We start from the raw sequence: 25,990 nt of genomic DNA, 5'->3' as shown, positions 1-25,990 counted from the left end.
ACTCCGTCTGGTTCGGTTCCAAAATGTAATCGGTTCATCTGCTGCTCACAAAATGATCATTTCAGCTAAATAAAGCTTCAAATATTCAAATCACTAGTACTTGATACTAATGCGAATCTCTTTACAGGCACACAGACAACCTGGTAACATAATATAAACAGTACATAGCTGTAAATACAATGTATAGATGTCTCTGCATTCTTGTGTGAGGTGACAGAGGGTGGGATGTAATCACTAACGGGATCATGGACTGGACTGGCAGACCACCGTCTGGATGCAACCCAGGGAAAATAGCACAACTGATCCATCTGTTTGTGGAGAGATGGACGGATGCACGACAATGACAACAAGGTTTCTGCTACAGAAGATCACATATTACCACATGATAAACTATTCAGCTGAAAGCAGGACAGAAACAGACACTAAATGATCAATCAAACTCTGTTTACCACAAAGACAACTGGTTAGAGAGGTATGTGTTTATTCTCCACTTCAAAACAGGCGTCTCATCTGTACACAGCCTGTGGTGTTAGTCAAAAGTGGCACAGTAGAGTAACTGTGTGAAACAAAACAGAATCAGTGTGAATCGGTACATTTATCAAAGTTGCACGTAAATGCGTAAATGTTTAAAAAGTAACTGATCTTGCTATTTCATCATGCTAGTTGCTTAACCAGGTCTTACACATTTCAATGGAACTCCAAAGCAAGTCTGCCACTTTTCTCCAGAATAAAAAAGGGTGTGAAATAACTTTTTTTTTTTAAAAATCTGAAATGGAAAGGTACCTGCCCAAGCAGTACGAAGCAGGGTGTGAGTGTGTAACAGACAGAAAGAAAAACGTGGCCCCCTTGACCAAGGATCATTGATTAAATTCCAGGTGATGTCCGAGATAGTAAAACAGGGGGGTGTTTGGGTGGACAGCGCGGCAATGGCCGAGGCATATAGCTGAGTGATCTAACACAATGTACACACACAGAGTACGTGACAGCCACTCAGGAACATGTCGGTGTAAAAGGCTTTACTGACGTGACAACGCTAAGGACAGTAGTTATAAAGGCAGCTATGTGGAAGCACATGCTGTTAACACATTAACAGGTGACATGACTGGCCAAGGTTGGAACGGAAGAACTCGTGTGGCGTCAATCCCACTGGACACATATGAGATGAATTGACTGCACCCAGGCTTCCTCACCCAACATCGAAGCCTGACCTCACTAACGCTCTTGTGGCTGAATGATCACAAAACCCCACAGCCACACTCCAACATCTAGTGGAAAGCCTTCCCAGAAGAATGGAGATTATTATAACTGCAAAGGGGAAACAACTCTTAATGCCCATGGTATTTTCAGAAGGCATATTCACAAGCACATCTGGTTGTGACATGCCTACATACTTTCAGCCATATAGTGTACTTAGAAACTTGAATGTTTTTTCCTTGTCTAAAACAAACATTTTAAAGCTTAGCGACTTAAAAAAAAAAAAAGGTTCCTGAGCCGTATGTTTACCAGAAAAAAAGTTGCACCATGCCATCTCTACTTAAAATAGTATTCGTGTACATCAAACCCCAACAGCTTATTTGCTGAATTAAATGCATCTTTGATAAAAAAAAAAAAAATATAACTGATTTTTAAAATCCTTTTTCTATGATGTGAAAGCTACAAAAGTTACACTGGTTCAAAGTACAAGCACAAGTATATAAGCTAGACTAAACTAAGCATGCAATAGATAGTTAAGGAAATAGAGAACAGACCGAAAGTGAGGTTAAATGATAAGGGAGTGGATGATTCACAGCTTTCCTGTGATCTCAGCTGACGCCGTTTTGCCGAGCCCTGTGCCCTGACTCCAATACGAAGCCCCAGACAAACACTCACTTTGGATAATCTGTTCATAAACAAGTGTAGATGAATAAACTGTGGACAGCGAGTCGTCTGTCCTTAACTGGCGCCAGGACTGGATTCAGGGTGTGGAGTCATAACAAGCCGAGTCTGCGCTGCAAAACAGCGCGTCACTGCGGCACACACGCCTGCGAGCTGGAACTCTGTGCCCACTACCACACGCTCGTCCTCAACCCTCCCCTTCCTCCCTCATTCATAAAATGGCTCCGACACTCCTCCAGCTGCTGACATGGGATTTATGGATAAAGGGGAGAGCGGAAGCCTGGTGCGCTTGTTTTTCATTCCCCTCACTCCTGCTCAGTACAAGTGCCCCCCTTTTTCCCTTAGAAATCGTCCAAGCCCTCCGGCTCAAACGTTCGACGTTTAGATGAGTGAATCACCTTATGCAGGACTGATTTAGTCTAGCACTGTGATGGATACAAGCACACAGCAGCACTGAAGCTTTCACAGGGTAGCATAAATATTTTAGCTGCTAATTACAGTGAGGTTGCAGGATAGATGTTTGGGTGCAGTGTGTAAACGTGAGAGCGTGTGTGTTTTGAAATCCATACAGACATTAGCTGCTAACTTGGGTGTCATTTATCAACTGTTTCTATGCATAGTGTTTCTTGTGCAGATTTACACACACTCCTGGCCACGAACACACACAAAGCTCAGTGGTAGGAAAGTGTAACGGCAGGTAAACTACATTACTGATTATATTCTTAGAACAAGAAGCAGTCACTGTAGATTTAAATTCTCCTCATCGAGCAGAAATGAAGACGCTAGCTCAAAAATAGCGCAAATATCCTTCGCAGAAACTGTGAACTTACTTGCTCCCAACGAATCGACATCACCAGTCAAAAGGTTGCTAAGTGGTAGCCTAGTGTTTAAGGTGTTGGATATTGACCAGAAGGTTGGGAGTTTGAATGCCAGGTCCACCAAGCTGCCCTTAAACCTCAATTGCTCAGTTACAATAAGAAAATGTAAGTCGCTCTGGATAAGGGTGTCTGCCAAATGCCATAAACATAAGTGAGACTCAGTCAGGGAGTCAGCTCATATCAGGGAGTTAAATGCACAGACACAACGGTCAATCGTTCCAGTTTCAACTACCAATAATGTCACAGTAATTCATGGCTTGGAGTAAAACTGCCTGTGTTCTCTGGGTGAAAAGGAGGGCATACACTCTTTCCCCTGTCAATCACAGCAACACAAGTCAATCATGAGCGTATGCTAAGAGAGCAGATATTTTCCTCCGTGTTCAACCCGATGCCCTGTGACGGGGCACGAGCAGCTGAATGAAAAGACCATGTGACATGAGATGTGATCCTGTGGGTGGACATTGGCAACACCAAAATGGAAAGAAAATAAAGAGCTCCTATACAAGATGGAGTGCAGGTTGAAGGGTTTGGCAGGTCTGTGACGTCTTTATGCGTGACAAGGGAACGCCAAAGTTCATAGCTGAATCCAGGAATTCATGCATTCACTTATTTTCCTAAGTCTGTATTAAAAAACACTCAGCTAGTTGAATTAAATAAAGCTACTTGCCAATTTTTTGTCTAGTTATTTGGACTCCCAGGCAAACATAGCATAAGACGGGGCAGCACACTGGTAGACTAGCTCATGAATTTATGTTTAGTCCACTCCTGGTCAAATTATGAGATACTACATAGGGTTGAAGGAATTGTCTCTGAGTCTCTGTCGGTCTTTCTCTCTCTTAAGAAGGCAAAATTGTAACTTAAACATCGCGTCACTTTTATGACACGCGAGTGATACATTAACACACGGTACGTTCAATTTTTGACGTCTGAGTGGAAACACACGAATCGAATCACATCAAACACGCCGACTTCCACACATGTTCAGACAGAATCGACACCACTGGACATGGAATGTACTTCCAGCTGCCCGGAATAAGCAGCAATGCTCAGTGATCTAAGTAAGGCTTGTAAATGAGCTCTTGCTCTCCTGAAGCAGATCAAAGCGAGTCTCTCTTGACTCAAAGTGTGTCCCTCGGGTACTGTCTTCAAACAGGTTTTAATAAAGAGACAAAGAACCTCATGCTGATAATTACATCCTGAACACAAACTATAAATCTGTGCAAGGTGTTAGCCAGTGGGGAAAAGCGCAGTCAGGCCGTCGCCACAGGATCTGAGAAGTAGAGTACCCTCCTCTTTATTATAGTTCAAGAAGAACAGTGTGTGTGTGGGTGGTGTGGTGGGTTTACTTGACTGACCTCACCGTGCCAAGCGTAAACAGTAGTAAAGCACACTTCCCGATCCTAGCCTGCTAGCCTCTTAAATCTGTCGAGCTTTTTTCTCCAGGGAAGTTTTTACCTCGTGTGTGAGGTCACGTCGAATGAGGAATAAAACACAGCTTTACTGATGTCATATAAACCAAAAAAAATCTGGGTATATTGAGTAGACACCATTCTCATGAGAAGACTTGAAATTTCTGAGACAGGGTGCAGCAGTTAGCACTGGTGTTAATGGTTAGCCACCGGGTCACAGCTGATAAGAACTAAGTAATTAGATTGATCACACTGTGTTCTTGCTGTCAGAAAATGAACTAGGGCTCATGATGAGCGCATTTAGAATCATTTTGTACATCGCCTGAACTTTGGATCCAAGTTTGGAGACACCAGACTGGATGAGCATAAGGAAATGACATTTATTCTGGTATTATTATAGCAACCGTGAGTGAAAAATGTGTTTGCAAAACTTATTTGCAGACAGAAGCTGCCTGAATTTATAAATCCTGGTGTGTTTGTGTTAACAAAATCCATTTGTCACAAGTCTTAAGATGTTCTGTATTAAGGATCAAGTGACAGCTCAGCTATCTATTGGACCTAAATCTGCTCGTCCTGGGAGCCACAGCTGCTAATTTGTCTATCTGTCTTAGATTCTTAGAGTAAACACAGTAAATGTCCATAATGCTCAGCATGGTCATTCTTTGTCCTGCAGGCTTGTGCGTGTACATATGTAGGTGTGTATCTATATACATTCACACAAAGAAGAGGTGATGAAAGAAGAGCGGTAAGGACAGCAAAATGGTCAAAGATTTCTCAGGACGTTTTCTTTACACGAGCAGTTTCCTGTGCTTCGGTGACTTTATAAGGTTTTTCGTTTTTTTTTCCTCACAGTGTGCTCACACAATAGGGCGTTTGGATGGTTTTAATTTATTTCTATTAGGTTCCAACTCCCAAGACTGCTTCTTGTCTCCATTTCTTAACACACTTATATAATGCTAACGGAACAATTGTGATTTTGCCGAGTTTTCCCTGGTGACCTTTTCCTCTGACCACATCTGCAAAATGAAACGGGTTTACTGGCAGTGACAGTTCATAACTGCTGGAACACCAGACAGTCGAAATAGAAACATTTCCCCAAAGCCTTGGACAGTGTTAAGAAGCGGTGATACTCACCACTTCATTTATTTTTTTTTGTGGTGAGGTTGTGTAGTAAAAAGCTGCTTTTTGGTTATTATCGCTCAGATTTGTGTAAACTGTGCCGTCCTGCGCTCCACCGCCTCACCAACTGACGGCGGGAAGAACTTCCAGTTCGGCACACTTTAGTGATTCTCACACTTTCCCTTTAAAGCGAATTCTCCATTACAACAGTTTCAAATACCAGAGCAAAAGTCTAGCCATGCAACCGCTCACATTTTTCTACAAATTTCCAAACCAAAAAAAAAATAAAAAAAATAGCTACACAGCAAACACAAGCAGGACCCGACACCAATGGTGTATGCAATGACCTCTCTGCTACCAACAAGTCTAGTCCTTCTTGGTCTTAAATAACCACAAAATATGCAGCAGATAGGAAAGAAGCTACTGATTTGGATCGATTTGGATCAATGCTGCATTGGACCGCAACTTCGCCATGTCACGTCATGACAAAACCAAAACAGCAAACTCAAATACACATCAGTGTACCTCAAAAGAGAAAAGAACCACCCTTGTTGCTTGTTTCTGATTGGCTAAAGCACATATCTGTATTAGAAAGTACGTGAACACGAATGTTGAAAACCTACCTAGAAATAACTCCATTGCCACACTATGATAACAAGCAACTTCCCCTTCGCTAGGTGAACTAAAAATCGTATTCCTTGTCAAATCAGCAACCAGCACGTGACTGTTCAAGTGACTGGTACTGTCTGCCTTGGGAGAATGTTTTCTGGTTTGTTGTTTTATGTTTGGTTTGTTTATTTTGTTCATTGGAGGTTAGAAACACTGTTCAGCATTACAACTAACTCTTTATCAGGGTGGAAAGTGTAGGGAGGACAAATGAACCATGTGACTCATGGCATTACTCCTCATAAAAGGTATGCAGAGCTGTGCCAATTCTCCGCTGTGTTGTACCATGTCAGTGAGATCTCAGTGCCAGGGCATGGCCTGGGAACTTTAGCACCTGCGTCTTGCAGCGACAAGAAAGTAAATGTGGAGAGGAAAAGAAAGCAAGAAAGAAGAGAGAAAAATGAAGACAGACATACAGGTGAGGGATTGTAAGAGCCTGCAGAGGTATTCTGAATAGTTTACAGTACAGTTGTAGATTGAGAGAGCTAATTGTTTTAAAAAGGTAGGCACACGAGGATATCTTCAGCAACAATGACTAAACATGTGGTTTAAAAGAGTGACGGAAACGGACTAGCTCAGGTCTCCGGCATAATAGAAAGCTGGCAAGATTTAATTCACTTCTGGGAGTTTGGTCTAAGACGGCACAAACACAGTATAATTAAGCCATAAACCCAAAGGTCAACTGATAATTGTAAATACAGCCTGTAAAGGTCTCTAAAGCAAATAAACCTGGGTTTTGTGTCCAACAGCATCCGATGTTTTGCATGCAGGGAACAAACCCAAAAGCACGAGTTTTTCCCCTAGAATCCCATAGCTACATCTGAAACAGCAAATCAAGATCAAAAGGAACCTTCTCAAACATTAAGTAAAGACTAGTGGTAAAGTTTATGAGTAATACCAGCTTGAGGCCCTGAATGCAGGAGGCTCAGAGACAAGCGTTTCAAAGGGCCTTCATGGTTGAAGTTATTAGACCAGATCATTTAGGGTGTATCATATGGATTTCCCCATCTCCAATACGACACAAAATCAAACTATATCATCATATGATGCGATTATTTAATTATAAACAAATACATTTGGTGATTTACAAAACAGATTTTCAATCACTTTCTACTTCATTGAATGAAGGTTGGGTTTTCAGTATCATAAGTTTTTTTTTGTATCAGCCAATCATGAAACAAGACTAGATACATGACTAGAGCTTCAGTTAAATGTTCACCTCAACAATCGGACTGAAGGGGAAAATGTGATCTCGGTGCCTTTGACTTTTGACTGTGACCTGGTTGTTGGTTCAAAATGGCCCAGTAGAGAATTTCATAAACCGATGGTCTCCTTGGATTTTCACACATAACTTAATGACGGGTTTATAAAGAATGGTGTGAAAATAAAAACATTCAGTGTGCAGCAGTTATGCAAATGAAATTCTTTATTAATGAGAAGAGAATGACCGAGATGAAGGACAAACAAGGAAGGGGAAATCTGCTTTCCTGTCAATAAACACTGGTGTGATTATGTTCATCTAATCTGGAATCTTATTTTGTTAACTGTAAACACTTTTTACACACTGTGTGTGATAATAGCCTGCAAAACATATTAACAGTAAGAAAGATTAAAAAAAAATAACAAAAAAAAAAATAGGTGTGGGAATTGAACAATGACAACCTGACAGCTTATATAATACATAAACTGATTAAAAGGTTGAAGAAAAAAAAATAAATAAAAACACTGAAATTATGGGAACATACCACTCTGTCACACAGACATCTCTCTGACCTCGTAACCACTCGTCTGTTCACCGCAGTCCTACATACAGGCGAAACCATCATGTCTGTTACTACAGTAAATAAAGATGGAGCACTGAAGCTACTGCAAAGTTACAGGACTGCTTTGACTCCACAGTTCAATAGACAGGCTGGAGGAATACATACATTGTGAAGCCATACATTGGATGTATTCCAACTTAAACGTGAGTAAGATACAACAAAAACCACGTTATTTACCTGAACTCAACATAAAAAGATATAAAGGCTGTGCTACAAAGAAGAAGAGGCAGCAGACAGGAGTGCAGACAGGATCCTTTATAAGGCGACTGAGTGCTTCCAGGGCAGGAAGCAGAAAATACTCAGATAACCTGAAGAGTCTGTCAGATGCTAATGATCCTGCATCAGTCTGAAAGAGAATACAGGAGATCTCAGAGTCCAAGGATATATCATTGCCATCTTCTACATGACCAAAAGCCATGAATACCACCCTACTATCCCGTACCCCCCTTTTATTTTTTTTTATACCCACTACCATAATCCCAATTCCTCAAAAGATGAGACTATGAGACTAAAAGTCTCTATGCTGACTGCTCTGATCTCTGTAGTCATGAAGGTCTGGTCTGAAGGCATCACTAACCCCTTACTAGAGCCAACAGTTTGTCTGATGGTCAGCCTGGCCCTGGATTTCATGCTACAGCATTTTGACAGTCCTGGATCTGTTTGTAGTCTTCAGCTCGGTTTTTAGCTCAACGAGTGGAAAGCTGCCGCAAATCAGGCTCTGCAATTTGACTAAACCGAATCCCATCTGCTGGTGGATGACAGATTTCCTAACAGACAGGAGACAGCAGGTGTAGCTGGGAAAGCACACGAGAGATTTTCCAACAGTGTGTTCATCTTTTCTCTTCAGGGTTTAAATCAAGGGCTACACTACTGGGTGGTGGATCGGAATATCACAATGGCTCTGTGCTTTCCACCATGGAGTCAAATTCCAGGGCATCCCTAAACACAGGGACTGACAGGGTGCAAGGAGAACAGAGCATCCAGGGCAAAGTGAGCACTACAGAATACAAAATATTCTCTATAAGACAAATGGAAAAAAACAAAACAAAAAAAAACCTCAACCTTCCACAAGACAATAATGTAAGTTTTAATGCATCCACACCGCATTAATAACCAAAAGTTGTGCTCCTACAATTCACAGAACCTCAGTAGATAATCACAACAGGGTCTGGAAAATGATTTCTGACCCCTCTTACCCTGGACATCACTTCTTTCATACGATTCTGTCTGGCAGAAGACTCAAAGCTGTCACAGCTACAACAATCAGGGGCACAAACAGCAGCTCCCCCTTACCCCCACAACCCCACCCCACCCTGCCCAATTAACCCTTGGGATCACTTAATGCCAGAGTCTGAAAACAGCCCTGTCTTTTCACATTCTGGACATAAATGCATCATCTATCCAATAATGAACAAATCACAGCAATGCCAAGATCACATACTTCATATAATACTCTCTCTAGATCTCTTACAATCTCACAGAAACATGATTATTCAATATTTTTTGATCAAGTCTGCCAAATATTATTCAGAATTCCTTATATGGTTAAAAAAAACCTGGGACTTATAACATTTGGATACTGATTTTAAAGACACCCGAGTGTATTAATCTTTATAATGTCATATGAATGCTGAAACACATCAGGTGCATTTTTATTTTTTTTTAGGAATTGAACAATGTGGTTCAGCTATATTTATACTGCACTGACATCCTCGGAAGTGTGTAAACCGTTCAACCTCTGTGTGTCTGAGCTACAAGCTGGGTTGTAACACGGCCACCTCCATGTTCATCTTTAGTTTGCAGCAATCCAGCCTGCTAACGGTGATCACTTGTATTATTTACCGCCTCAAATCAGTGAACCCTACAGCTGATGTTCTAGATTGAACAATAAATGAGTGTGTTGATGGAGTTAAACACTAGTGTATATAAAGTGTAACGCTTTCACATGTAAAGAAGCACTTCTTTGTTTACTGTTGATTACAGTATGTGGGCGGTCTTGTTGATTTGATATTACTCTGTGGACTGAAGAGACTTTCCCGACTTCCCAACAATAGGAAAGTAAGTTCAATTTTAGATACAAGCACTTCAACTTATGAAAAGAGAAGCTTGGGTGTGGAAAAATACATAAAGACGCCTGTTAAATCCTTTAATTTGATTAACTGGTTGTCATGATTCCTGAATGAAGGGCGTGTGTCAAGTAAATTAGTCCCATCGGTGTAAATTGATGCATGTCATAATCAAGTGACATTTAACCAAGAGATTAACCAGGTGGGGGCTTGTTTGGACTAGGCTGAAGCTGATTCAGCTATTGAGCGCAAACACAGCAATTTAATAAATCGTCTGACCTGAGGGAAAACTATAAATTTAAAGCTGCCTTTGTCAAAGCATTTGCACATACTGTCCGAATAGGACCTACAGACGATACAAAGGAGAACATGTATATACAAGATTGGAAGCACACAGACCAAGATTAAAGCACTATAAACACTTTCAGGTAGAATTTATAGCAAACACTTCATTTATCTGTCATTTATCTTGCCGGAGACGAGCGGAGCCCGATATCTCGTCATATCCGGCATAATACCTAATAATACTAGTGAATATCTTAGAGCCATCCCGTTAACACATTCTCTAAAAGTGTTAAACAGGTAATGCCATGAGAGTGACAGGTCCTGTATTAAGAGCTGTGAGTTTTGCCCAGATGTTTCTACATGCAGAATCAAAGGAAGTAAGAAAACGATTAAGCAGCAGATACATCAGTATCACAATCCTATTACTTTTTTCAGTCAATCTACTGACACATTTGTCTACAATGGGCATATTTTAAAACAATAAATACTATTAATAGCACCAAAACAAGCCAAAGGGATCACTAGAACACAAAGGGCATACAGCTACAGCCAAGATGATGTGATGTGTGTGCCAGAAGAGAGAGAGACAGTTCCACCGGTCAGAGCTACTCAACATGGTGCTGACAAGCAGAACAAGACCCAAGTTCCTCTTCAACAGTCTCTTCAATTTGCTCTCTTTACACAATGTATGCTTAATGATTGTGTTGACATAGACCCAAAAAGACCACACCCATTTAAAATCCACCAACACAGACGATAGTACAACACAATACAATAGAAGCAAAGAAGAAACACACACAAAAGCATTAATATAAATATTTTGAATAAACTTTCTTAATACCTCAAGCTCACTATAAAGAGCATTTTTGTTTATCCAACTCTGAATGACGTAAGCATTATGTGGTAATGACATTTAATTGCAGGTCTGTTGATAGAGGATCTTTGTACAGACATGGGCAAAACATCACACAGTCTGTTACAGAAGTCGTAGAATTTGTACTTGTTTAGCGGTGTTTGATTTCAAACTAAAATATGATAGCACTAAGAAAGGACTGCGGACGAAGTGCTGGGCTGACGTTTAATAAACAGGTGGCTCATTCTTTTAATGACAACACTCTTTCTCACCTTAATTGGCTAATGAGAAATACCAACAAAGTTTAAACTCAAATGTCATTTCAAGTTAAGGGCAAACATAAGTCGCCTACTGACTTAGCACCGAATGAGGCAGCAGAAAGTCACAGATGTACAGGGTGTTAATAAAATACTGAAAATTTTTTGCCTGCGTGACAGACCTTTGTGTGTACACATACACACATTATATATCCCCCCCAAAAGAAAAAAACAAACTTGATAAAATCAACATTTGTGGTGTGAGAAAAATGCATGTTTTTCAGCCAAACAATTATTTAAAGCGGATTAGTGGACATTGTTTAATCCCCAAAATAAAAGCTGGCAGAAATGATGACAAATGAAGGCGCAGGAGTCTCCAACATGCACAAACAGGCATGGAGAAGCCGAGCCTTTAGCACTACTACTGTCACAAACTGGCACTGTTAACCTCAGCTCACACACTTTCAAGGCCAGGGACTCAGCTGAGTGTAAACATATAAAAGAGTAAATGAAAAATGATAGAAGCAGCATATTGGTTTGAAATCTCTACTGGGAAACAGAAAGCACTGAGAATGTAATAGTGCAGTTGGGAGGAAAAACATCTCCGTTCTATTCGGCCATTTAGCGGAGACTGCGTGGAATCTATTATAGTGTCCGAGCCGGTAAACAGGAAGTAGCTGCATGCTAGAGCTTTTATGAATGAACCGTTAAGTGTGTGGGCTGAATTATCTTGTAACATACTCTGTAGGCAACTTGCTCCACACAGCAGACCTAATTTCCTCTTCACAAGCGGCAGTCGCAGGAGAGACAAAAACCTGAGGCTGAGGCAAATTACAGTCAGTTTCAGAGCTATTTCCTGTTCTTCCTGGGCATGTCCTGGTAGATTTATGCCATGCAAATCAGAGCATTTAGAAGCTTGTGTGCGTTAATCAGATCTGATTTTCAAAGCACTAGGAGTTAATCAGTAACACAGGCTTTTAGTGAATCATCTTTTCTAAACCCTCCTTCCACTTAGACTAGCTTTAACCTGTTTTACAACCCAAGTCATTGCTTGAATACCAGTGAAAAATGAAACCCCTAATGTCCATAACATCTAGAAGACATCTCGGCAGGATAAGACCTTAGGAACTGGCACACCCGTCACATTGAGGGAATTCAATACAGCAGAGCAATGCAGCAGTGCTAAAGGTAGTTAAAGAAGGGCTCGTTTATACTAGTTAAACTAGTTACAACAAAACCAGTATAATCAAACAATTTTGTGGTGAAGAAAAAGCATGTGTAGAGGGGAAGTTAATAAAGGAGCAGGATAGTCTCCATGCCACTCAGACCTGCAGTTAATTTGGGTACATATCGGTTAATCATCATACTTTATGGCATTGCTCACCATCTTTTAAGCCTAACCTTGGACTTCCTGCCAAACTCTCATTACCCGCGACCACCCTGAAACAAAGCAAAGGCACAAAGCGATGGCATTTCCTGTTTTTAACCAACGGCGAGTGCCAGACCATTTCTGACATGTTTGGGCAAAAGCCTGGAATCTGAAGCTTAAACAAGCGAGCAGTCCCTGAATGACACACGTTGTCCTCCCTCTACTCCTTTGCCTATTCTTTGTCTTTTCTACACTTCGACACTCCTCCTGCTCCCCCCGTTGCTTTCCACACACATTCTTGAGGAATGATGAAGGTTAGTAGTGCTGTGCCTGTGATGGCTGTTTTTTCCCTGTACAGTGGGGACAATGCCAGCTCTAATGTCAAACACTAGCTCTTTGTCAGAAATTGCTTCGCAGTGCCTGAAGACAACAATCTGTAAACAATCTCGACTACGGCAGGCGGAATCCGTTTCATTATACTAATACGACATAAAAGAAATAGGAATATTCATAGATTTAGAAGGTTTACGAAAGCATTCAGCTAAAATAACTTGTCTCTCTTGTCTGTTATGAAGAGCTTATTTTTATTTTCACAAAACCTGATACACCGTCATCCCATCATTATTCATGTACTGTAACTAAGCTCATTATAAAGTCTATGTACAATTCTATTGATTACACATGCATGTGCTCTGTGATGAACAGCGGTAGAGATACTTAACGAGTTCTGGTATAGCGAAGTAGACGTGATAGCACGTCGTTTCTCACACACACACACACACACTTGATTAAAACCCCGACTCGTGTTCTGTGAGCTGAATCTTTTACTTTCGCTTTACTATTTTATGCAAGCAAGGACAAAAGAAGCTAGGATTCAGCAGAGAAGGATGTTTTGTCAGACTGCAGGCTATCGAGGTTCATACAGGGCAGGCATCAGCGTTTGCATCATTCAACTGTAACGGCCATCCTGGTAATTGGAATCTTTGAGCAGTTCCTGATCTCACAAATCGTTCCAAGCCTACATGACTCCAAAAATATTACATGAGGTTGACAAAAGTTTGGACAGCTAAGATGAATAGATTTTGCTCTGGAATAAACTTGAAGTTCTCCTACCCAGGGAACAAGTAGGTCCAGTACAGTGTCCATTTGCGGGGTGCCAAAACTATTCATTTTATCCATTAAACTTGTTGTCACCTGATTTACAAATGGAGCAAAACCGAGAGAAACCGGTCCATCTGCTGGTAGGAACAATAATTACTCAATATTAGCTTGGGCAGATAATGAATTTCTGGGATGTAATCTCATGACTGAAGTAGAAAACCTAGGGGTTACATATAGTTCAGATGCATTTTAGCATGTAGTCAGGACAAATTCAATGTGCAGACACTCCCATTGACCTTCAGCCTGGCAGAGACAACACTTGACCCTTTTTTTTTTTTTTTTTTTTTAAGCACTTCACAAGGAGAGCTTAATAAAGTATGCTGGCATGAGCTGAGCGCAAGCACACACAATAGGAAGTATTGCCCTGTGTGAAGAAAGACGGCCTTTAACATGTGGGAAGATAAACTGGCGGTAATTAAAATGAGGCTTTAGCTCGCCACGTCGTGTTGGCCCGGAGCTGAAGGTTTCCGGCGCTGATGTGGAGCGGATGAGATCACTCAGAGACGGCTTGTTAAGCGATGAGAGCTTTCCTTCTGCCTCGACTCCCCCTGGGCCTCCTGCTGAGGCGGCTCACACTTCAGCTGGATACACAATGCTGACTGAACTTTCCCTGAACTGCACAAAACATCTACACTTTGTGTCATAAACATGCACAGCATATTGAACATGGTTTACACGCTGGCCTGGGAGACGCTGCAGATAATTTTTCTTACTCTTCTTAGAGAACGCCAGAATGATCTTCAAGAGCAGCGGAGAACTCCTTCCTGAACCAAACTAACAGCACATGACATTTACTTTACTTGGACATTACGATGGTCATTTCAATAACACATCAATATAAAACAGCAGCATGGGTATGGAATCTTTTTTAAATACAAAATATTAGACCTCCAACTGCACCAACTCCTAATAATACATGTGAAATGCACAAATACATTTTAAATACAAATATAGGACAAATACATTTTATACATTTAGGCCATCCTTACAAAATATTCTTGTTTGCCGTAACCCGACCGACCCTGTCAATTTTTATTTTATTTTTTTGCTGTAAGTCCGACCGACTTGCCGGTTATAAATTTGCGTTAAGACCGACCTTTTTTTACTCTTCAAACAACTAATACAAAAGAAATAAAATAATATTAATTATATTTTAGTAAGTATTGTAAATATATAAATTTCCTAGGCATACATACAAACGAAGGCTACGTTCTTTCTTTTAAATAAAAACCTGTGACATCTATGTTTTCACTATTGGTTAACGGATGTCACACTATGGCCTGTGCGTTCGCTTCGTCTCATACTCTCATTCACTGTCAGAGTCAACAGTTCACGCATGGTAATGATGGCTGCGGCTGCAGTAAACAAAATGTTCGCGGTCACCGTTCAAACAAATTTGTTTGTGGTCTATATAGAATGCATCAAAATGAGGTTTGCAATGATGCGCCCCGAAGGCACGGGTTGAAGACCCAGTCAGTGACGTCACGATATGCTAATTTGTTTAAATTCCTACCTACGTAATCACCGTCACCAAAATTGTACTTTTTTTTTTTTACATTGAAACTTGAAAAAAAAACATTTTTTTTTACTGTTACTGCAAACCAAAATATTTTTAAGGATGGCCTTACTGTAACATTAACATTACTGTAACACTATAACGAATGCAAACTGACTTTGACAAACCACTGACCCAAAGGTTTCCTTCAAAGCAATTAAATAAATATTAAAACCTTTATGCCGTCAACAGATTTACTTTATTCTCTGTTAAATAATTATGTGGCGAGTCCGCCATACTCGCTAGTACAGAAACAATAACGTATTACAAGAAGGATATTAATGTAAATCTTCAAATGATACCACAGCTATCTGTCGCCAGGAGCCAAGAAAACACAACGGATCAAGCTCTCTGGGTGTGAGGATGACAAACTCTCTCTTGAACCTGTAATTCACAGTGACATCAGGAACTGTATGAAAAAGAAGGAGAGCACATTTGTCCCTCCAGGAGAATTACACGAGTTAAGAGTAGCTTGATAGGCTTGGACAAGTGGAAGTGTGTGTTAGGCTTCACCGTGTCTGGTTTTCAGCTGTCATTACCAGAGCTGCCTGGTTCCTGGGACTCAGCATGTGACTGAATTTTATAACATTGGATTTATACATCTGGGTGTTTTTTACATGACATATAGTTCATTTAATTGCTAAATCTCTCCAAAAAGAAACACAGACAGTTCCAGCACCTGCACCCGCATCTACAGCACAATAATTAACTTACATGTCCACTATTTACTATCCATACCATTCCATTCAACTGTGGAGCAAAAACAAACAAAACCAAAAAAAAAAACACCCCCAAATTCAATACGTTGCAAGTAGCCTTTCAGGAACAAGGATTTTTCTTTACATCCCTAAAGGTAGAGGAAACACATGGGGCTAAACTTTATCTGTTCTAAACTGGGCTCAAATGCATAGAGGTGGTGCATCCTGCTGTAAGGCCTGAGCGGTAATTAAAGACACACGGAGAAGAAAGGCCAGGCAGGCTGACGAGGAAACCACCACAAGCCCTTCAAGAAACATCTGTGCCCAAGAAAAACAAGGTAATTATAGAGAAGCCAGAAGGAACTGCTACATAGTTTTCCCCTCAGAGACACAGGCACCATGTCTGCTATAGTACCATCCCATCATTCACTGAGACAGAAACTGGGCATCTTTCAATCCTCACTGTACCTGCTATACTATAGATAGAAAGTCTGTATAGGACACATACAAACGGACATATTTATACATAAAAAACTACACACTCCTGTAAAAATAGCAGAAATTTGTGAAGCAAAAAAACAACAATAATAACAATAAATGAAACCAAGATAAATAATGTCAGAATTTCTCCATCTTCAATGAGAAATTACATTTAAAAGGAAGACCAGTGTGTTTCTCTAAGATTCTCGTCACATCATCTTGGATTCATCTGACTGCTCAGGCCACGTTCTACAAAGAGCTTACAAAGCAGGCAAGACTTCTCACTTGCTGAAAGCTATCAATCAGGACACAAAAAAAAGGGACATCAAGAACAAGACGTCCCTCCGAGATTTCTAAAAAGACAAGACAAAAACTTAGCAGAGGCTGCCAGGAGACCTTCAGCAACATTAAAGGGGCTGCATGATTATCTGACAAGTACTGATTATTCTTTGCATGTGACAACAATCTCTCATATTCTTCAAGTCTGGGCTGTGAAGTAAGACAGCTAGACGAAAGACCTCTCTCGCAAGAAACATCAACGCTCAACAAAACCATGTCAAACCATGTGGCAAAGCGTAGCGTGCTTTGGTCTGATGGGAATTCCAAAAAGAGGAAGAATTCATACATCCAAAATGTACATTTGGTGGAAGAAAAGAAAAAAACAACAACAGCAAAAGCACAACCATGTCCACAAGGCAACATGGTTGGGGTAGCATTGTGGGGCTTTTATTGTGGGGTTTTTACCAAGTTGGAGGGAATCATGAATAGCTACAATTACCAGTCCAATTTAGTACAAAACCATCAGGTACAAAACCAACAGGTGTCTGCTAGTAAGCTGATAATGAAAAGCATTTTTTTACCTTTCCTTTTAAAATTTCACACAAATGTTCTGACCTGATTAAGTGATTAATTTTATTTACATCAAATAAGCTACTATTATATATATACACTATTTATATATCCTCTGCATACAGTCATTATTAAGAAATCTCTTCATTCACTGGTTTTAACCCTGATTTCACATTGATTTTAATACTTATGACCATAAAATGCTTGAAACCGTATGCTAGTTTCACTGGTCATTAATTTCACACGCTCAAAAACAATTTCTCACAGTTCCTGTGTCACTTACTGTAAATGGTATAATAAAAGCCAGTTTGAGCCAGTGTTGTGCACACAGTCCTTTAAGCTCTGACCATGGCATTGACCATGACGTTATAGCGCTAGAATTCAGACTCTGTACTCCCAGTGATGTCAGACACTCAGTCATAACTTTATCTAATCTTCCATCAAGCTGTGGTGTATTCTCCATTAGCGGTGGACAGATCTTAAATTTATTTGCTAGCCCACCAATTAAGAAGAATCTACAGGGATCTAGCCAGAAACCCAAATAACCAGGCTAAGATATGAGCGCTAACATAAAGTAATAAAATAGGCTGAGCTTATTAAGATGTTAACACAGGAACAGGTCAGTGTATGAAGTCCTGAGCCCTAGTCCGTGCCCTTTTTAAAAAACATCTCATGTAGCACACTCAATAAAAAAGAAAGAAAGAAAAAAGCAGGTTGCCCAGCTCCAATCTGAAATGTTTGTTCTTCCCTTTAACCTCAAAGAAACCGTAGTAAGTAAGGAGTAGACTCATATAATGGCCTTGTGCCGGACTTAGCACGATAATTAGCCAGACTGAGTGTGTAGTGCAAGAAGCTCACTGCAGCTAAAGCACGGAGATGCGTCAACATTGTAAATCATGACAAGTTTAAACATGGATACATATCAAACAAAAAAAAATAGTGCTTTGTGAAAGTCAATATAAAGTAGGGCTTTAATAATATATTTTTAATAAACCGGAATAAGCCTGTGTTAGCCTTCTCCCTTCCCTGTTTGTTAGCGTAGATATGATGCCGAGATCTGGCTGCTGGCCGGGAAGCCGCAGGTGAACAATATGGGAAGAAAATTCAGCAGGACACAAACAAGGTTATAAATCTACTTTGTAATTTCTTGAGCATTACATGTCACGTGTGATTTAATGACAAAACTTGTCCAAATATTTCTACGTTAGAACTAGAAACTGCTAATGTACACACTGATCACTCTATGGATGAATTCGCAAGGCTTTCTCCGTCTTGGGGTGAACGGTCGATTTGAACATACGTGTGTTTGTGCAAGTGTGCGCGCTTTCTTGTGCTGTTACATGCTGGTATGATTGATGGTTCATAGTACTTGTGGTTACGTGTATTACTTGGCACACTTTTACAAATGAAACTTCAAGTTTTAAGATTGTAGTTTGACACCTCTGTGGTTCGAGGTAGTACTCAGAAGTGTTAAATGGGTTGATGCCACGGATTTAGATTTTCTTTTAAATGTTGAATGAATTTTATTTGATTTATTACTTTATTTTCATTTTGTTTCTATACTTCTGTGAAGCTGCTCTAGACAGCGTGAATTGTTAAAAGCGCTATACAAATAAATCGATTTGAACTGATTTGAGGCTCGGATCATTGGACCTGGACAGCAGGTTTGTGTAACCTGATAGGATTCAACACATTTTTTTTACTCAGCATCACCTGCTCACCATCTTCTTTGGTTGCGTCCATCGCTGTGATATTATGAAGCATTTGTGACACAGATTTTGCTTAACATTCGAATTGAATGCTTGATGCCACTCACTTGGATTTTAGTCATAATACAATGACCAGATTGGAGCATGTATTCTTTTGCATAGTTTTCACCATTTCCTTCCTGTTTATTTTCTTTTAACTTTCAGCTTTTGTCACTATTACTGAGTACCGCTGCACTCCAACCTTTACGTAAGGCTAGATTTACTATGGTTTCACTTAGCTGTGTTCAGATATGGTCCTAGCATACGAGTCTATAACAAAGACTCACTGAAAAATCTAATTAAGAGCAAAACCTCAAGCATTTTAAATCAGACTGGACCTCATAGTAAGATAAGATCATGTAGGAAAGCTTAAACAGAGATATCACACAAGCCTAATTTTTGTGTGTTCGCAACCGAAAACAATCTTATGCTTCTTTCTGGTAAATTATTGGAAAACTTAGCTGTCTAAACTACTAATTCTCTCCATATTTAATACAAAAGGTGCATTATGGCTCTTCGTTATCAGCTGACGTACATTGTTTAGGCAATGACTTATTGCAGTGCTTTATGGAATTTCATAGGTGCCCTGGATATTTTCCACCATGCTTTCAGACACTAACAAAATGGCAAATCTCCAAAAATAGAGCGCTATAAAGTGCACAGGGTGTGGTTTCAGACATATGGCTTGTCCTGCTGCACTTTTATCACTTCGGATCCTTTAACAGCTCTCGGATTGAGTTCCACCTCGTTATCAAGTCGTGTTTGTAAGCGAAGGCGAGTAAACGTCAGCTGAAGAGACACGGGACGGGGACAAGTTAAGGCAGACACACAGAAATCGACCCAAGCCAAGCTGAGCTATGGTCACACAAATTTCTCTCGAATAAACGTTCTTTAAATCCACCGGAAGAGACAGACTGACAATAATGTGCTGTTATTTTGATTCCAAAAGATCCCGGCTATTGAGGGGCTAACTCTCCTTGCCGGTCCCAACCTTGGGTAAAATGGGAGGGTTGCATCAGGAAAAACCTGTGCCAAGTTCTGAGCGTGTGGATCAGATTTGCTTTAGCGACCACCAAATAGAGAGCAGCTGTAGAACACCAACATTTTCATTCCAAAAGAGACATCAGTGGGAAGTTTGTAAAACATATACAATATACTACAGAAGAGGTAGTTTAGATGAAGCAGAAAGTGTAGATGATTATTAAACTAACTGACAATCCCACCAGCTCTTACCTTTCTGGCAGTGCTTGGATGTCCAGCAGCGGTAGTTTGAGATGCCATTGAAGTTGGTCTTAATGCACTGTGGATTTTCCTCTGTGAACCCCGGGCAAACGTCTGTGCACTCCTTGTCCTGCTTGTTTCCGGCGATGAAGTTTAAGTCTGCGTTCATGATGAGAGACCAGTCGATGGAATCCAAGTAACAGAGCTCCGGGTTCTTCTCGATCCTAATGGCACCACGGGTGATGTTGCGGAGGTTGTAGAGGCCGATGTCTTTCAAGTTGTTCATCTCGTAGATGACCAGGGCGTAGTTGTAGAAGAGATTGCGGCCTCTGATCACCGACAGGTTCGGGAACAGCGTGCTCAGGCTTTCCAGACCGGGGACACGGAAGAGGAGCAGGTAGTCTGTGATCATGGTCAGCTTGGGGAAACTGAGCGTGCGGAAGACCTCCTGATTGGTGTTCTTGTTTACAATGAGAAGGATCTTCAGGTAGCCCTCGACCACTGTGCAGTTCTCCAGCTTCTTGAAGTCACTGATGTCATTTCCGATGTCAATGCCTGGAGAACAGACTAGAGAAAGACACGTTTCACGTTATACTGAGGCGAGAGCCAACGCCACGTTTTCCACACTTTTGTATCCACCTCTAACTGTAGTGTATGTGAGATTACTGCAAACAATAAGTCTGTCTAAAAGCACATTTGGACTGGTGGTGTAGTGGCAGTTACTGAATTTCAATAAACAGTTGCCAATTCTACAGCTTTAGAGCTTTGTTTACAAATACTTCTGACTGAACGACTGATGAAATGGCTCTACAAATACATGTTTTACATAAAAGCTTTAACTTGCATTCATTATTATACATTATAGAAACAAAACACATGCAATCCACCCTTCTTATCAGGTCCTAGTCATACATACAGCTAAGTGAAGTAGATAAACACTTATCTCTACCACTGACAACAAGCTCTTATAATGCCACAGCAGTGTTTAACTGCAACAAGTTTTGATTCATTTTCTCTAACAGCAGCTCAGGCAGTGTTTCCAGGTGCTGTACAAATCAAAGTTTATACTAACGTGTGCCTTATGACATGACTCTAAAGCATTAACTTGCACAATTCCATTTCTCATTCCATTGTTTTTATTTAAGTGCAAATTAACAAGGTCAGAAGACTTTTCACATTTTTGTATTATTAGCTTCAAGCAAGAGACAAAGCAGAGGCTGGTGAGGGAACAAACTTTTTGTAGCTGATATAAAGCTGATATACTGATAACAGGTACTAACTTGTCTTGTGGCTACTCCACAACATTTAATGTAAATCACAAAAACAAAAACGGTAAAAAAGGTAATCAAAATAATAAAGATAAATAGATAAAGGCCTATTAATAGATATACTCAAACTGCCAATAGAGAAATAAAACGTTTTGGGACATGTTGTAACTGGAAAATAAGCACCTAATAGGTAGCAAGAGTAAACTGGCTTCAAATTGGATCTGTAACACACCACCTTGTTGTTGTTTGCTTTCCTAGAACATAAAAGTTTCATTTCTTATAGGAAATACTGACAGCACTCTTTATTGTAATTCATGAATTGCACTGACTGAACTAGTTATGTAATGAACAATATTCTTGTTCGTCTGAACCCTTTTCAGAGTTAACTTTAGCAAACAAACGTTTCCGCACATCTTGCCACAAACTAAGAATGAACAAAACAAACTGTTAAAAGCAAACGCATGTGTCAGTCTGTGCAGCGACTGGGAAGCTTTATCAACCAAAGCTCTTCTACTTCACACCACTCAACAAACACGGCTGGCTTTATCGCTTTGTCTGAACTCCAGACCTCTTGTTTACATTTGATAACCTCATCCTGGACTGCTACTGTTAGCTTTCATAGATAAGAGCCTACTGACTCTCATACAATGGCTCAATCGTTGATATAGCCATTCGGATTGAAAGAAAAACAACCCGAATGCTTAAGTACCAGAGCAAATACACTGAGAGTGCACCTAACAGCCAGGCTTGATTAAGAGAATTACAGGAAATGATGAGGACAGCTCTCAATTACAGACGCTATAATTTCCTCTTAACAAAGTCACAGCCATAACAACATTAATGGGCCAGTTAGATAGTGATCACGTTATCATTTATCTGCGATTTAACAAACAATCCATGAAGGAAGCCATGATTCCGCAGTAATTCTTGAAAGCAAATCTAATGTCAGACAACAAGATGGGTTTAGTTAAAAATGTTCTTGAGACAAAAAAAAAGAAAAAAAAGAGGTCCTGGGTTTTGAAAGATAATCTTGCACTGGGAGGTTTTCTGGCTCCTCACAAAACACAGATTACATTAAAATGCTTTGCATATTTTATAGAGCAAAGAAAAGCTGATCAAATTCAATGAGATGAAATGTGGAAACTATTGAGCTTTTGATAAATAAGTCTAACAAAAATGTCTGGATGTCTGGAGGTCAACGAGTTTCAGAAAAGCAGAGACTATGGTCAGCTGTGGAGTTAAACACACTGGATACGGGATGAAAGGCTGGGTAAGAGGTCACAGGGTTCGTAAACTAATCATGCACTGGGATGTTTGACGTTGCGTTATGGTTAACCCACTGAGGCAGCAGCGAACGCCAAATGTTTACACATCTTAAAGCAACAACGGCTGCAAATCATTTTGAATAAATCTGACTAGAATGCCGTGGTAAGGATGAGGCCATTAAAAAGAACACCAGTCTAACCAGTTTGCTCTGAACAATAAGCTGCTGATAAACAAGATTTTCTCTGTCCTGCACTAAAAGATGGGTTATACACAGGGCTTTGATGAAGAAGCTCTGCTACGTCTCAGACCCGAGACCGCTGGGGCTAACAGTAAAACCCAATTGCACACTCTCCACAAACTCCTCACTCTTCTAATCAACAGAACCAAGTCTGTTTTGCAAGGCCTGGTGTTTTTACATGTTCTATTTTAAAACCTGCACTTTTTCCCCTTCTTGATGAATTGGATGAATCAGTGAGGCTTGTTTGCAGTTTACTTGGAAACATGGAAATTTTGCGGTGGTGAAACATGAAGGGAAAAACAAAATTGCCCACCAGATGCTGACCAAGTTATTGATTCAACAGAGACATCATCATCGTCGAGGCTGTGTGGTGTGAGCAACCATGCGTCCGTGCGCGCACAAACAAAACAAACAAACAAACACACACAAACAAAAACACACTGGACTGACTTAAAAATGAACACCCTTTACTTTTGTTTCAAATTAATGATCACTGCTCTGTGTTCAGGTGATCTTTCAGTGCCTTTTGTGAATCTATTGAAAATGAAAGCTGAAAAACTGCAGTAAGCCCTCCAGTTATTTTCTTGAGCTAATGTGAGAAGTTTGGCTGATGACAAGAAAAGGACTGTGAGCCAAATGTCAATGCCAAAAGATGCACAAGGCAGGCCTACGTTAATGCAATTTGACATTTCTATACCTCTGTCTATTTAGTTAACTGATACTTTTATATGAACGGGCTTTTGAGAAAGAGTCCATACACACAGCTGAGCAGATGATGGCTGAGTCTGACAGTGGATGAAAGGATAAAAGATGAACTAAGCAGCCAAAAAAAATTGCTCTGAATTAAGTGAAGAATAAACAGGACATGTCGAGCCAATACCACCCAGAAGCTGATCGTTTTCCAATAACAGCATGTTCCACCCTAGCACGTTTCCGGCGCCTAGCATCTACAGTATTTACTAAAAACGGAAAGTTAGTTACGCACATCATAACCAGCCATCTTTTTTTTTATGTCTCAAAGTTAACGAGACAAAAACCATGCAACTTCTTGTCTTATCAAGAAAATCCACAAACCCAATCGTCCAATTCTGAAAACCTTCCTCTGGAAACTAACAGCTTTAACTCAGCCTGTGAAGCACTGACACTGGAGACTCCTTCCAAAAATCAACCCTTGGCTTCGTTTTTCCGCCCAACACAGAAAGGCGAATCATCTATAGAGAATTTATACGTTTAAGTTTTTTGTGCATAATACCGTTTAGTTTAAACCTTTAGTTCTAATCCTTTCATTTGGGTTTAAGTGTCTCCCCCCCCCTCCCACAACATTAACGATAGAATCTATTTGTAGTTTAAGTTTAATTTTATTACATTTTAACATGTTTAAATCTGTATCTTTCTCCAGTCAGATTTATTCTTGCTTCTTTTGTCTTCAGAAAAAACAACAACAAAAAAAAAAACATTTAAGGTCAATAAAGCTTGATCTTCTGTTATCCTGCAGACATATTACCTACATCGGTCTATAAATAATCGAATGAAGCTTTCGGTCTTTTTTTATTCTTTAATTAAATCCAGCAAAAAAAACAGTACAAAAGTGCTTTTGTACTTTCTGGTAGGATTGTATTCACCCCAACAAAACACTGATATTTTTGTTTTTCTCTATGCTTTTGCATATAATCCTCTGAGGGAAGGAAAGAAACAGTTTTCCCCAAACAGGTTAGTTTACATGGATTTCTGCCATCAACATTTATTGACATTTACCTGATATGAGAGATCAGCTACATGGGTCTGTAAAGAAGAGTTTTTTTTAAGCTCCTTACAGGGAAGGAAATCATTTTTTGTCCCAAACAGCTGATTTTTTGTACATCATCTAAACTAAACACCAGGCAAACCAGAGTAAAACTCCAGCCCCAGAGTTAAAACACAGTTTACTAAGAATTAAAGCCAAACATTTCCCCATAAATGTCATCTGTACATCTAAGACTAATCTCAAGTAGGTGTTTTAACTATTTTATTTACTTACTTCCGTCATTTGAAGGCCACTGGCAGTGAACTGAGAGGGACAGCAGCAGCAGCAGAGCACAAAATAAGGACAAATGAGTCCTGGCTGTCCAACACCTCATTCCTGTAAACAATGGAGAAAGTAACTAAAGAAAAAAAAAGTGACACCTAAAAATATCCCACCGACTCTGATCAATTTCAGTCTTTTTCAGCAATTTTTTACATTGAAAATATAAATATATATTTTCAATTATCTGCCTGAATTTTGTTGGATGTTTATTTGTCCAGTAAAAAAAAAAAAAAAAGCTAACTAAAAAGCTAGTTCTCTCTCTCTCTCTCTCACACACACACACACACACACACACACGAGTAGCTTGGCTTTTTTAGCCTGGTGCGTATAGGAATGTCTATCGGTGTTCAGTTAGCTTAGCCGCTTTAGCTCGCCTTTTGACTACAAGCATGGGGTTTAGTCACTGTGAAAACTAGCTGCTGATATTTCAGCACGTCGCACTGTCCCACTATCCGATGTATATCCGAATCCCCGCACAGGTTGATGAGTGAAAATGGAAGACCGCATCCTCTGACTCCATTTCTTTTCAGGGCTAGCTGAGGCGAGCTAGCCGCCTTTAGCCGGTCCAACGGAAAAAAGCCCCTGCGCTCCGCGAGCTAACGGCTAACTAGCTGAGAGAGACGCTGGCCGTTAGAAAGCCGCTCGTATGTACCGAGGGGATTAATTTTCATCAGACGGCAACTTTCCTAACTTCGGATTGAGACTGGAAATGACTGAAGAGATGCAAAAAAAACCGTATAATCCGAAATAAGCGTAAAAACAGATAAAGGAGAATCGCCGCAGCGCCGCTTTTCCTCCCTCTCCGTCGTTTTCCTCGCGTTTTCACTCCGTCCGTTGGAGC

The 25,990-nt window shown here is 40.2% G+C and overlaps 1 protein-coding gene across 1 annotated transcript in view; it reads right to left on the bottom strand.

The window, feature by feature from the left end:
* igf1rb (insulin-like growth factor 1b receptor) overlaps positions 1-25,338 on the bottom strand; it is a 62,846-nt gene extending 37,508 nt beyond the window's left edge. The window contains exons 1-2 of the mRNA XM_060884719.1: positions 25,102-25,338; positions 20,325-20,879 (exon numbers count right to left, since the gene is read on the bottom strand). Coding sequence (XP_060740702.1) covers positions 20,325-20,879; positions 25,102-25,201 — 655 coding nt within the window. The 5' untranslated portion in view covers positions 25,202-25,338. The remainder of the gene's footprint in view (positions 1-20,324; positions 20,880-25,101) is intronic.
* Positions 25,339-25,990: the final 652 nt, after the last annotated feature.

This window comes from Tachysurus vachellii, chromosome 1 (genome assembly GCF_030014155.1).
Source record: "Tachysurus vachellii isolate PV-2020 chromosome 1, HZAU_Pvac_v1, whole genome shotgun sequence".
Lineage (NCBI taxonomy): Eukaryota > Metazoa > Chordata > Actinopteri > Siluriformes > Bagridae > Tachysurus > Tachysurus vachellii.
This window is presented reverse-complemented; position numbering and strand designations above follow the sequence as displayed.